The following is a 13677-nucleotide window of genomic DNA, read 5'->3' as shown; positions in this document are numbered from 1 at the left end:
GAAACAAATAATTATTTATTACAGACAGTATACTCATAATTCAGTAAATGTTAATTATTTATCCATTTTAGAGGAGAATTTGGTTTTGATCTTCACCCAGACCATTCTGGTTCAACTCTTAGGGCTTTATTTTTTCAAAATTAAATGGTATTTAGTTTATCAATGTTCATTTGTCCCAGTATTACTTAAGGCAGCCAAAGGTGGAAGCAACCCAAGTGTCCACTGAGAGAGGAACGGAAAAACAAAATGTGGCATATATGTACAATGGAGTATCTTAGAAAGGAAAGAATCGTGACACAACATGGATGAAACTTGAGGACACTGTACTAAATGAAACAAGCCAGTCACAAAAGGATAAATACTGCATGATTCCACTTACAGGAGGTACCTAAAGTAGTCAGTTTCAGATACAAAGCAAAATTTTTTGGTGGCTCCTAGGGGCTGAAGGGAGAAATGGGGAGTTGTTTAATGAGTAGAGTTTCAGGTTTGCAAAAGGAAGTTCTGGAGATAGGTTGTACAACAATGTAAATATAACATTACTGAACTGTATACGTAAAATATGGTGTAGGTAGTCAATTTTATGTTATACATGTTTTACCAAAACAAAAAAACAAACATACAAACAAAACCCCCAAAACAATCACCAGGTTTCTGAGAACACTAGGTGTTACTGGGGGAAAAAAGTACCAAGTTTCTTTTTGTAAACTATGAATAAAAAGCACACTTCAACTGTACAAAGAGACAGCTCTCTATTCATTATTTCCTACCTGTACATTTATACAACATGCCCGTCATGGTTCCAGCTGCTACTGTATTGAGGTCATCTTCTGCACCTCGTGTTTTCTCAATGATGACACCAAATGCACTATAAAGCAAAGCTATAGGGGAAATGGAACAGATTAGTAGTAATAAAAAAGTGATTGCAAGTCACTATGGGAATTGTATTTAGATAAATATATCCAACAGACATCATCATGTAAGTATTCAAAGGTATATATAAAGAGTGATCAAAATGGAATACTATATATACTCACTAAATAATGGAATACTACATATACTATAAATCAAAAGGGAGAATGAACTATATTAACTAATATGTAAAACAGACATATAATTATGACTCTGAATAAGCAAAGATGATGTTTGGAAAGATTCAGAAGACATATTAATAGTAGCTATTAATGGAAAGTACCACTGAGGAGTCCCAGGAAGATTAATTTTCACTTATATTTTATTTATAATAGCTATACTTTGGATTTAGAAACAAAAAGAGATGTATTTCTATTACAATAAAAATATAGCTAGAAAAAGAAAAAAATTCGAAGTTTGTTTGCTGAACGTGTAAAAACTACGAAACTAGTACTATTTAGTTGTAACAAGATCTTCCCCCCCATGCCTCTAAAGATTTCTATTATCCATGAAAGCATTAATCTAGGGATTTTCAACCTTTTTCATCTCATGGCACACATAAATGAATACTAAAATTCTGCAGCACACCAAAAAATATACTTTTAAATGATCTGACCAAAAAAAAAAAAAGTATAATTTTGATTCATTCACACAAGACAGCTACTATTGTGTTGTTGGCTGTCATTTCTAAATTTGACAATCTAAGCGAAAAGAGGTCAGTGCTCCTGACTATTAAGTAGTCAAGTATTGCAAGATTAAAAAATTTTTGCGGCACACTGGTTGAAAATTGCTGCAATAATCCTTTCCCTTACCTGTTCTCAAAATTGCCACATTTGACTCTTTAACATTATACCAAGGTCAGCCTTACAAACACTGTGTTTTTATGGTTTCATAGAGGCTTTTCTTCCTGTTTCAACATTTTTAACTGAAATTGAACTTGAGCAGGTCATTGTAATAAATCATATTACAAAGGGAACACATGGTGTAACTGGCCATCCCAATGTGGCCAAGACTGAGGGTTTCCTGGTACATGGGATCTTTGGTGCTAAAACTAAGAAAGTACCGGGTAGAACAGGATGGGTGATTACTCTAGGTATACAATCACATAGAGCAAAGGAGGGTGGCTATGTGTGGAGGGTGGGGGCAATGGGCAACATATGGAAGCTGCCATTTACCAGGACTCTAAATACAAGCTGGACTTCATAGTGTGAAAATGTACTACCACATTTTTTGGACTATAAGACGTACCTAGGTTTTAGAGGAAAATAGGAAAAAAAATCTGAAACAAAAAAAATGTGGTGAAATATTTAATAACATAAATAACATTTCACCAATGTAAAGCTACATTTGGAGTATAAAACACACCCCCATTCCCTCCCAAATTTGGGGCGGCGGCATCTTATTGTTAAAAAAATAATGGGTATTTTCAAACTTATAACAAGGCTAGGACATTACTGTGCCAACAAAGACCTTTTCTATCCTTCATTAGATGCCTACATTTTTCCCTTATTTAATCTGCCATATTTAAAAGATTTTCAGGCTTTCAATTAAGTTACAAAGAAAACTGCGGAAGTCAGTGCATAAGTGCCACAAATAAGTAGGTTTATTTTAAGTCATGAGTAAAGAGTCAATTAGGATCCCCTGACCCAGGCATGAAGACAGCCCAGGGCAGATCCCAGGTGTGGGGTAGCAATGGGTGGACCCAGTGAAGGCACAAGGCAACAGACTGACTGTGGTCACACATTGGCGCACAGATAAACCAGTGAAGGAGCGAGCAGTGAGACAAACCGCACAGGCCCAAGCGGCGGGAAGCAGCAGAGGGGATTGCTATTGCTCCCTCTCTGACCCTACCCCCATATACAACATCACAAACTAGCAACCTGGGTGGCCCTGCACTGATGAACACCTAAGGATCTGCTCCCCATATGTAACAGGCGCGAACAGACCAAAACATGGCTCAAGAACTCAAACCTCTGGAGTCAATAACTCTAAGTGACCAAGAAATTGCCAACCTATCAGATGCACAGTTCAAAACACTGGTGATCAGGATGCTCACAGAACTACTTGATTTTAATCACAAATTACAGGAACATATGAAGGCTAAACTAAATAAAATGAATGGAAATGCACAGGAAACCAACAGTGATGGAAAGGACTCTGGGACTCAAATCAAGGGAGTGGACCAGAAGGAAGAGAAAAATGACCAAACAGAAAAGAATGAAGAAACAAGCATGCAAAAAAATGAGGAGAGGCTTAGGAACCTTCAGGACATCTTTAAACGCTCCAACATCCTAATTATAAGGATACCAGAAGGGGAAGAGGAACAGCCACGGGTGGAAAACTTATTTGAACAAATAATAAAAGAGAACTTCCACAGTCTGGCAAAGGAAATAGACTTTCAGGAAATCCAGGAAGCTCAGAGAGTCCCAAAGAAGGTGGACACAAGGAGGAACACACAAGGCACATCATAATTACATTAGCCAAGATTCAAATGAAAGAATTCTAGAAGCAGCGAGATAAGGGCACAGTCACCTACAAAGGAGTTCCCATCAGACTGTCAGCGGATTTCTCAAAAGAGACCTTACAGGCAAGAAGGGGCTGGAAAGAAGTATTCCAAGTCATGAAATCCAAGGACCTACAACCAAGATTGCTCCATCCAGCAAAGCTTTCACTTAGAATGGAAGGACAGATAAAGTGCTTCTCAGATAAGATCAAATTCAAGGAGTTCATCATCACCAAGCCCTTATTATATGAAATGTTAAAGGGACTTACCTAAGAAAAAGAAGATAAAAAAGATGAACAGTGAAAGGACAGCAAACTCAAAGTTATTAAGAACCACATCTAAAACAAAAGCAAACTAAGAGGACAGCTAGATCAGGAGTGAACCACAGAAATGAAGATCACATGGAGGGTTAGCAACAGGGGAGTGGGAGAAGAAGGGGGGGGAGAAGGTACAAAAAATAAGTAGCGTAGACGGTAGGTAAAGAATAGATAGGGAGGAGGGCAAGAATAGCATGGGAAATATAGAATCTAAAGAACCTGAGACACATGGTCATAAACTAAAGGGGGGAAATGGTGAGAGAGGGGGTGTGCAGGGTGGAGGGGAATGAAGGGGGGAATAGAACAACTGTAATGGCATAATCAATAAAATATATTAAAAAAAGATTTTATAATAAAAAAAGGAATGTTAAAAAAAAAGTCAATCATATAGTAGGAAAGCACTGGGCCCTAAATATTATTAAACTTTCCCTTGCTTAGAACTGCAAATGCTTAAAAGAAAACAAAACAAAACGGCAAATGCTTTCGTCATCTTGACAAAGCCCCTACTACAATTGTGGCAATTAAGTCTGGGAAATCTACGCTGGTAAACAGAATGCTGAACCAGCCTTAGAAAACAGAACAAGAGGACTAGATTCACCTATCATATTTAACTACAGGATCTGAACCATTTGCCTCAAACCTAAATTATTTTAATTTCATTTTGTTAAAACATGACTTTATTTCGTGTCTTGCATGAACAGGAGAATATTGAGGGGTTTAAAAAATTTAAGACATTCAGAAATGATATACAAAATGGTATTAGCACCTGGGATTATTTTATGTAGTTTCTGGGATTATTTTCTAAGTAGTAGCTACACTGCTGACAAGAGTGGATTTAAACATAATTTCTAATATACAAGGATTTTAAAATTTTTGGTTGATCAAACTGTTCATGCTATGCGTATATTTGTTCTTTGCATCAATAATTTATTATAAAGTGAAATCTCTACTTACCCAAAGAACCTAGAGTATTAGCCCAAAGTGCCCCTTGCCTGGTCACCATGTTCAAAATCCTACAAGGGCAGAAAGACAAAGAATCTCTATTTAGAATTATTATTTCTCTAGTAATTTGAAAATAAATACTTGCAGCTATTTAAAAAATATAAACTCAATTCTCAGTTTTCTTCATTAAAAAACTTCATGCCTCCTCAGAATTCAATAAGAATGACTTTTACTTTATAGAAATATAAATGAAGTTAGTTTTAAAACCTCCAACCTTTTTGAGCAACCAGTAAGGAAATTTCTCATAAAATATGTAAAATCATTAACTATATATCAAACACATAAAGGCTTTAAATGATAGCCTGAAATTTATTTTATAAAGAAGTTTATAGAAACTGATCTGTGTGAAAAAATGCCATTATAATGAACAAACTAGCTTAGAAGTAAGGTTTTTTGGGGGGTCGGGTGGGAGGATATATTTAGAAAAGTAAAATCAAAGCATGGAATAGTACAGAAGATAAAGCAGAATTAAAAATAAATACTCAAAAGGAAAAAAGCAAACCAGAATGCATGGAGAAAGCACACTCTCAGGGAAGCACAGTTATGCCTTGCACCAGTGTCATCTGCCACCAGAACAGTGATGGAGGCAAGTGGAAGAAGAGGGGACATTCCCCTTCCAGCAATGTAACACCATCACAGCAATGATTCTGCCTGGACAGCTGACTATTGCTGGAGATTACAGAACTATAGCATCAAACAAAGAACTTAAAATTTAATGCTTAGTAATAAAAATTTGTATCACTTCTAAAATGTTTATGGAGCAGTATATTGTTTTTAATTAATTATTTACTATTATATTTTAAGTTTAACACACTGCTTTTACATTTGTCACAAGTTTTTAAAACTACGAATTTTTATTACTGTACTATTGATAGCACTGCAAACTGGCACAATTCTTTGGGATACAATTAGGCAACACACCTCCATTTATTGGGCCTTTACCTACTTCTCACTTTAATCATCTGCTTATAACCCTTAAAGGCCCATAATATAGAAAGCCTAAGCCTTGCCTAAGATTGCAAAATAGTAAGTAATAAAACAAGGCTTTGAAGCTACATAGATTCACCTAACCTGAAACCCTCCCTTCTTTCCATTTTCAAATGCTGTATCCCTATTTAGGAAGAGAAGAATGATTATATAAAAAATGATGTATAAGGTTCTTGAAAAATACAAACTAATTAATCTCTCTATAAAAAATTACTATTACTGTTTTACAAAACAATAGTGATGCCCTGACTGGTGTGGCTCAGTGGGCTGGGTATTGTCCTGTACAGTAACAGTTCAACTCCCGGATGGGACACATGCCTGGATTGCCCTCCAGGTCCCTGGTTGGGGGTGTGCGGGTATGTGAGAGGCAACTAATGTTTCTCTCCCTCCCTCTAAAATCTTAAAAAAAAAAAAAGAAAGAAAGAAACAAAGGCTATCTTTTCTAGGAGACCCCCTACCTTCAAATTGATGCTTAATAATACAACACTGGGGATATGTTTCATAACAATATGGAAGGCAAAAAAGAAATGGGACACAATTAGTCTTGGTTGATGGCTGTTGAGGATAGGTTATGGTTCACGGGTGTTCACTGTATTATTCTGTCTACTTTTGTGTATGTTCCAAATTCTCCATAATTCACAAACATTATTGGTGTAAGGAACAAATACTAAGAATATAAATATAAAAACATTCAAGGATCTGGGCTACTTAAGCAAGGGCAAGGATCCACAGAGTAACAGGACTATGAAAAAACTGACACGCCTTCAGGATTCCCAAGGCCCAATTCTAGCCATACCTGCTGCCATCTGCTGGCTAAACAACAAATAATGAAGATGGAGTTTAAAGTGTGCTAATACACAACTGAGAGCCACTGAAAATTATATATTGTGATTCCACTCATAAAAAATATGAAAATATGCAAAATTAAATAATATATTAAGAAAATATGAATATGGACTGGTCTTCTCAAATATGGTGAAGATACACATTATATACACTTTCTGACCTTTTCAATTGTACTTTCTCTTCTCTGAAAATCAATTTTCATAGAATACTGTCCTATTCCTTTGGAACTATCTCTATGTTCTAAAAACTTCATTTAAATTTTTGGCAGCTTTCCATTTCAGAAACAGAAAGTGAAGCCACATTCAAGTCAAGTAATGCGGATCTAGGCATCAGTTATATATAGTGCCTTTTATTTTACTACCATGTCCTATGCTTCTGCATGCCCCTGAACAATCCAAATAATGTACTGCTAATTCAACAATTTGAAAAGCAGGTTATATAGGCCTACCAAATAAAATATGTAATAAAATAAAACGTGTAGCTGAGAAGTTAGGCTGGGGTAGCACCAGCTGATTGAGAGTCACTGACTCAAAAATCACTCCTTTTAAAAGCATAAGCCTAAGTAGGCTGATTTGTTTAGTTCCTTTTATCTTGAAGAAAAATAAAATTTATCAAAAAACAGAGTATCGATACCCTAAACATTTGTAATCTCAATGTTGTACTCATCAAGCCAACACAGTACAGGTTAATATTCAAGCATGACTACATCAGATGATTACATGAGACTTACTGAACATTTCTTGGTTTGGACCAGGCCATGTTCTGGGTTTCTTTCAATCCTAGCCGTAGACCGTTCATTGCCCCAAACGCAGCCCCTAGTAAATCATAGTAACAATTCATCCAAGTAATACATCTTTATATTAAAAAAAAAAGCACTTCTGACTTTTTGATTTTTATATAATAGGAAAAAATGAAAAACATAAATAATGATTCTTTTTAAAAAAATGTGAAAGCAACATTCTAATTGTTTTAAGTCTTTGACTACCTGGACTGAGGATACTTAAAAAAAATTATTGTACTCACCTGTCATACAACATCCTCCAATAGTAAAGAAGGCCAGTTCAAATCTGCCCCGCGTTTTATTAGCTCCAGTTGGTAAAATAAACTCATCTGTATCCTAAAGTGATAATATAAAAACCAAGCTGAGCTCCCCTCAAGAGAGATTACTTGCAAAATGTTTTTTAATTTAAGTACTTTTTCACGTAAAACCTTGTATTAACTAAAACTCAACTATGCTTAGTCAAACAAAAACAAAACTTTCTACACTAGCAACACTTAAAGTAAAATGAAATACACAAGATATACAGTTATGCTCATTTGTTCTTTGGAGGGATTCTTATTCAAAACTGCTTCTCAATGTAAGTTTGATGGGTTATATGTAATGTGCCTTATGTAATGATAAATATATTTAAAAGAGATCTTTTCCAAGATTTTATCTACTTATTTTTAGAGAAGGGGGAGGGAGAAAGAGGGGAAGTGAAACATCAATGTGTGGTTGCCTCTCGCACACCCCCCACCAGGGACACAGCCCGCAACCCAGGCATGTGCCCTGACTGGGAATCAAACCAGTGATGCTTTGGTTCACAGGCCCACACTCAATCCACTGACCTACACCAGCCAGGGTGATTTTATTTATTTTTAGAGAGAAAAGAAGGGAGGAAGAAAGAGGCAGAGAAACATCAATGTGTGGTTGCCTCTCACTTGCCCCCTACTACAGACCTGGCTGGCAACCCAGGCATGAGCCCTGACTGGGAATCAAACTGGCAACCCTTTGGTTCACAGGCTGCAACTCAATCCATGGAGCCACACCACCGGCCAGGGCAGTAATGGTAAATCTGAAATAACAGTGCCACAGAGTTTATGAAGAACAGCTCTAGAGAAAGGTAAACTGAAAGCTATGAGAAGTAATAGCTGACATAATAACGATCTGGAAGAAAATAACTTTCATTTCATAACTACTATTTATCAAGCACCATTTTACTATGTATAAGACTAAAAGTGCATTAAAAGTGAGTAGAAACTATAAAAGCACAATACCTTGGATCAGTTATGCAAGGTCAAAATTACTTTCTTAATGATTCTTTCGATAATCTTAGAAAGCTGAAGACCCTCCTTGAACGTCTTGGTTAGCCTAACTCCTTGAAGGCTAACCAAGATTCCTAGGTTGAGAAATGCTACCGTAAGAACACAGTATGACTAACTATACAATACAATACACTCTTATGAAGAACATGTTCAGTGCATTTTAGCCAAGCTTTCCATACAAAAAGGGTTAGAAAAAGCCCCTGAAGGACAGTACATATACACTTGGCAACTCTCTAACAGGTTCCTTTGTAAAATACCTTTGTTTGGTGAATGCATTCCTGATTAGGAAGAATATAGCTCTGCACTGGGTTTTTTTTTTTTAATATTAAATTTTATTTAGTTACTTTTCAAGTACATTTTTTTTTTAATCTATTTCTCCCATCCCACCCCCACCCCCCCCCTGCACTGGTTTTTGATCTCTGGCTTATGCATACATTCTAGGCAAAAATTGCACAAATAAGCAAGCACATCTACTATTATCACATGGAAATGGTTTGTTGGGCAATAATAAGCAAACTCTGAATGCCACTCACATATTTATTATATGCACAGTTTTGTAAATTTTGTGTAATTCCTGTCTTTCAAATTTAATAACAATTTTAAATTGTGCTTCTGGTTTGAGGTTTCAAGAAATGCCATATTTGACTTGATGAGGTAAATAATTACCTTCCAATCCAGAACAGGTCACTAATTACAAACAGAAAAAAAATTTAAATGGTTGTAATGAGCATTAGTAAGCACAAGAGTATGTCATTACCAATTTACTCTTTGCTAGGGTCACTACAATAAAGACACTATGAAGACTGAAAGCAAATATACATCAATTCATAAACAAAGTCACCTGAAAATAATGTGGTTACTTGTCATTGGAGTTTATAAAGTTAATAAAAATGTAGTTTCATATAAGGAAAAATTTTTTTCAAAGATTTTCAGGGAGGAGATCGTAGTCAAATTACATTAATTTCAGGGGGAACCCCATGAAATTAAAGCTCTTGGTTTCTATAAAAATCTGATTACTAGCTTTTTCCAACTTTAATTGTTTTTGGATGTTTATGAAAACCTATTAACTATACTGCTGGCCAAGACGGAGGCATAAGTAGATACACTTTCCCTCCTCAAATAACCAAAAAAAAATGATAACAAATTTAAAAGCAACCCCCCCCACAACTGCCAGAAAACTGAACTGTATGGAAGTCTGACAACCAAGGGGTTAAAGAAGAAATTTTCATCTAGACTTGTAGGAGGGGCAGAGACTGGCAGCAGGGGCAGAAAGGACAAGAGGCAAGGCAGTAGGGTGGCTGGAGAACGGTGTGGGAGAGGCAGCAGCTGGCAGTCCCACATTTGTGGGCAGATAAACTAAGAGGAACAACTGAGGAACCAGACAGACTGTGCCACCCAGCGTTCCAGCACAGGAAAGGAAAGCCTTAAAACCTATGAATGTAAAAATCTGTGGGGGTTGAGGTGGTGGGAGAAACTCCCAGCCTCACAGGAGAGTACACTGGAGAGACCCACAGGGTCCTAGAACAAACACAAACCCACCTACCTGGGAACTAGCACCAGAAGGGCCCAACTGCTTATGGGTAGTGGGGGAAGTGAATGAAAGCCTGCAGAGAGCCCAGAGAGCTGAGCAAGTCGCTTTGTTCCCTCTTGGACCCCTCTTTCATGTACAGTGCCACAACACAGACAAGTGGACTGCCCCACCCTGGAAAATACCTAAGGCTTCACTCCTTACAACATAACATGTGCACTGGGACAATGAAATATAGCCCAAATGAAAGAACAGATCAAAACTCCAAAAACAGAACTAAGTGAGGAGGGGATAGCCAACCTATCAGATGCAGAGTACAAAACAATGGTAATCAGGAGGCTCACTGAAATGGGTGAATATGGTTGCAAAATAGAGGAAAAAGTGAAGGCTATAAAAAGTGCAATAAAGGAAAATGCACAGGGAAGGGAAAGAAACTGGGACTCAAATCAATGGTTTGGACCAGAAGGAAGAAAGAAACATTCAAGCAGAATGGAATGAAGAAACAAGAATTCAAAAAACTGAGGAGAGGTTTAGGAATCTCAGGGACAACTTTAAATATTCCAATATGCAAATCATAGGGGTGCCAGAAGGAGAACAGAAAGAGCAATAAATTGAAAACTTATTTCAAAACACAATGAAGGAGAACTTCCCTAATCTGGGAAAGGAAATAGACTTCCAGGAAGTCCAGGAAGCTCAGAGAGTCCCAAATAAGTGGGACCCAAGGAAGCACACTCCAAAGCACATCATACTTACATTACCCAAGAGAAAAGATAAGGAAAGAATCTTAAAAGCAGCAAGAGAAAAAGAGACAGTTACCTACAAGGGAGTTCCCATCAGACTGTCAGCTGATTTCTCAAAAGAAACCTTGCAGGCAAGACTGGGCTGGAAAGAAGTATTTGAAGTCATGAAAGGCAAGGAAGTACATCCAAGATTACTTTTTCCAGCAAAGCTATCATTTAGAAGGGCAGATAAAGTGCTTCCCAGATAAGGTCAAGTTAAAGGAATTCATCATCACCTAGTCCTTATTATATGACTTGTTAAAGGACTTATCTGAGAAAAAGAAGATGGTCAAAATTATGACAACAAACTCACAACTAGCAACAGCTGAATCTTTAAAAACAAAAGCAAAAACAGGACTTCCGCCAAGATGGAGGCATAGGTGGATGTGCCATGCCTTCTCACACAACCAAGTTTAGTGACAACTAAATATTAGCAACAGAAAACACAGCCAGAACATGGAAAATTGAACTTTTCGGAAGTCCGTTAACAACAAATTCTTCAGCCTGACCGATACGGGGCGAAACCAGCGGCTGGTGAAGCGGGGTTGCACAGGAGGTCTCGGTCAGACGGACTCAGGAGTGGAATCCAGACGCGCGAATTCCAGGCGCGGGGTTGGACCTAGTGAGCAACCGAGCGAGCGACCAGGCAAGTGACCGCGGGGGGGGGGGGGACAGCAGGGGAGCGGTGCTGCGTGTTGACTGTGGTTGCGCATTTGTGCGCGGGCAGACAGGCGAGGGAGTGGGTGGTTGGACCCGGCCGGGTGGGTCACTGTGCAAGCGGCAGTGGAGGGCACCGCCATTTCCCCGCTCTGACCACGCCCCCACATACAGCGTCACAACCCATTGACCTGGGAGTCCAAGGCGCCGCTTCTCACACTTAAAGGGCCAGAACAGACCAAAAATGTCACAAGAAGATCTCAAAGCCCCAGAGCCCATAGATCTAAGCGATGAAGAAATAGCAAAACTCTCAGACGCACAGTTTAAAACACTGGTCATCAGGATCCTCATAGAACTGGTTGATTATAGCCACAAATTAGACAAATATATGAAGGCGAAACTAACTGAAATGAATGGAATTGCACAGGACACCAATAGCAATGAAAAGGAAACTGGGACTCATATCAATGGAGTGGACCAGAAGAAAGCAAATAATGGCCAAACAGAAGAGTCAGGAAGCAAGAATTCAAAGAAATGAGGAGAGTCTTAGGAACCTCCAGGACATCTTTAAACGCTCCAACATCTGAATTATAGGGGTATAATGGGGGAAAGGAACAGCCACCAGTGGAAAACTTATTTGAACAAATAATAAAGGAGAACTTCCCCAATCTGGCAAAGGAAATAGACTTCCAGGAAATCCAGGAAGCTCAGAGAGTACCAAAGAAGTTGGACTCAAGAAGGAACACACCAAGGCACATTATAATTACATTAGCCAAAATTAAAATGAAGGAGAGAATCCTAGAAGTAGCAAGAGCTAAGGGGACAGTCACCTACAAAGGAGTTCCCATCAGACTGTCAGTGGATTTCTCAAAAGAGACCTTACAGGCAAGAAGGGGCTGGAAAGAGGTATTCCAAGTCATGAAATCCAAAGACCTACAACCAAGATTGCTCTATCCAGCAAAACTTTCATTTAGAATGGAAGGACAGATAAGGTACTTCTCAGGTAAGATCAAATTCATGGAGTTCATCATCACCAAGCCCTTATTATATGAAATGCTAAAGGGACTTATCTAAGAAAAAGAAGTTAAAGAAACATGAACAGTGAAAGGACAACAAACTCACAGTTATTAACAACCACACCTAAAACGAAAGCAAACTAAGAGGACAGCTAGATCAGGAGTGGAAGTATAGAAATGAAGATCTCAAGAAGGGTTAGCAACAGGGGAGTGGGAGGAGGAGAAGGGGGGAGAAGGTGCAGAAAATAAGTAGCATAGACAGTAGATAGAAAATAGATGGGGGGGCAAGAATAGCATGGGAAATATAGAATCTAAAGGACTTGAGACACATGGTCATAAACTAAAGGGGGGGTAATGGTGGGGATGGGGGGTAGGGTGGAGGGGAATGAAAAGGGGAATAAAACAACTGTAACAGCATAATCAATAAAAAATTAAAAAAAAAGCAAAAACAAACTAAGCAAACATCTAGAACAGGTACAGAATCACAGAAATGGAGATCACATGGAGGGTTATTGGCAGGGAGAGTGGGGAAAAGGCACAGGGAAGAAGAAGCACAAATGGTACAAAATAGCCAAGGAGAGATTATGACTAGTATAGGAAATGGAGAAGCCAAAGAACTTGTATCTACAACCCATGGACATGAACTAGAGGAGGAGAATGCTGGTGGGAGGCAGGGTGCAGGGCAGAGTGGAATAAAGGGGAGAAAAAAAATGGAACTGTTATAGCATAATACATAAAATATACTTAAAAAAAAAAAAAGAAAACCCACTGACTATAAATGTGAAGAGTTTATTTCTGGATCCTCAGTTTTAATTTGTTAGTGTATATATAGATCTATCCTTATGCCAGCATCAGAATGTCTAAATTACTGTAGCTTGTGAGTTGTTTTGAAATTGGTAAGTGTGAGTGTTCTAATTTGCTTTTCAAGATTGTTGGCTATTTTTTACACTTTGTATTTTGACATGAATTTCAAAATCAGCCAATTTCTGCAAAAAAGACAGCTAAGATTTTGATAGGGGCTGTTGAATTTGCAGGTTGATTTGTAAAT

At 38.0% G+C, this 13677-nt stretch overlaps 1 protein-coding gene across 1 annotated transcript in view; it reads right to left on the bottom strand.

Moving 5' to 3' along the window:
• The window catches only part of TIMM23 (translocase of inner mitochondrial membrane 23), a 32006-nt gene that overhangs the window by 7796 nt on the left and 10533 nt on the right, over positions 1-13677 (bottom strand). Inside the window, exons 3-6 of the mRNA XM_037143115.2 lie at positions 7588-7681; positions 7295-7379; positions 4684-4742; positions 768-878 (exon numbers count right to left, since the gene is read on the bottom strand). Coding sequence (XP_036999010.1) covers positions 768-878; positions 4684-4742; positions 7295-7379; positions 7588-7681 — 349 coding nt within the window. The remainder of the gene's footprint in view (positions 1-767; positions 879-4683; positions 4743-7294; positions 7380-7587; positions 7682-13677) is intronic.

This window comes from Artibeus jamaicensis, unplaced genomic scaffold, assembly GCF_021234435.1.
Source record: "Artibeus jamaicensis isolate MK-2021 breed Jamaican fruit bat unplaced genomic scaffold, CSHL_Jam_final contig_468, whole genome shotgun sequence".
Classification (NCBI taxonomy): domain Eukaryota; kingdom Metazoa; phylum Chordata; class Mammalia; order Chiroptera; family Phyllostomidae; genus Artibeus; species Artibeus jamaicensis.
This window is presented reverse-complemented; position numbering and strand designations above follow the sequence as displayed.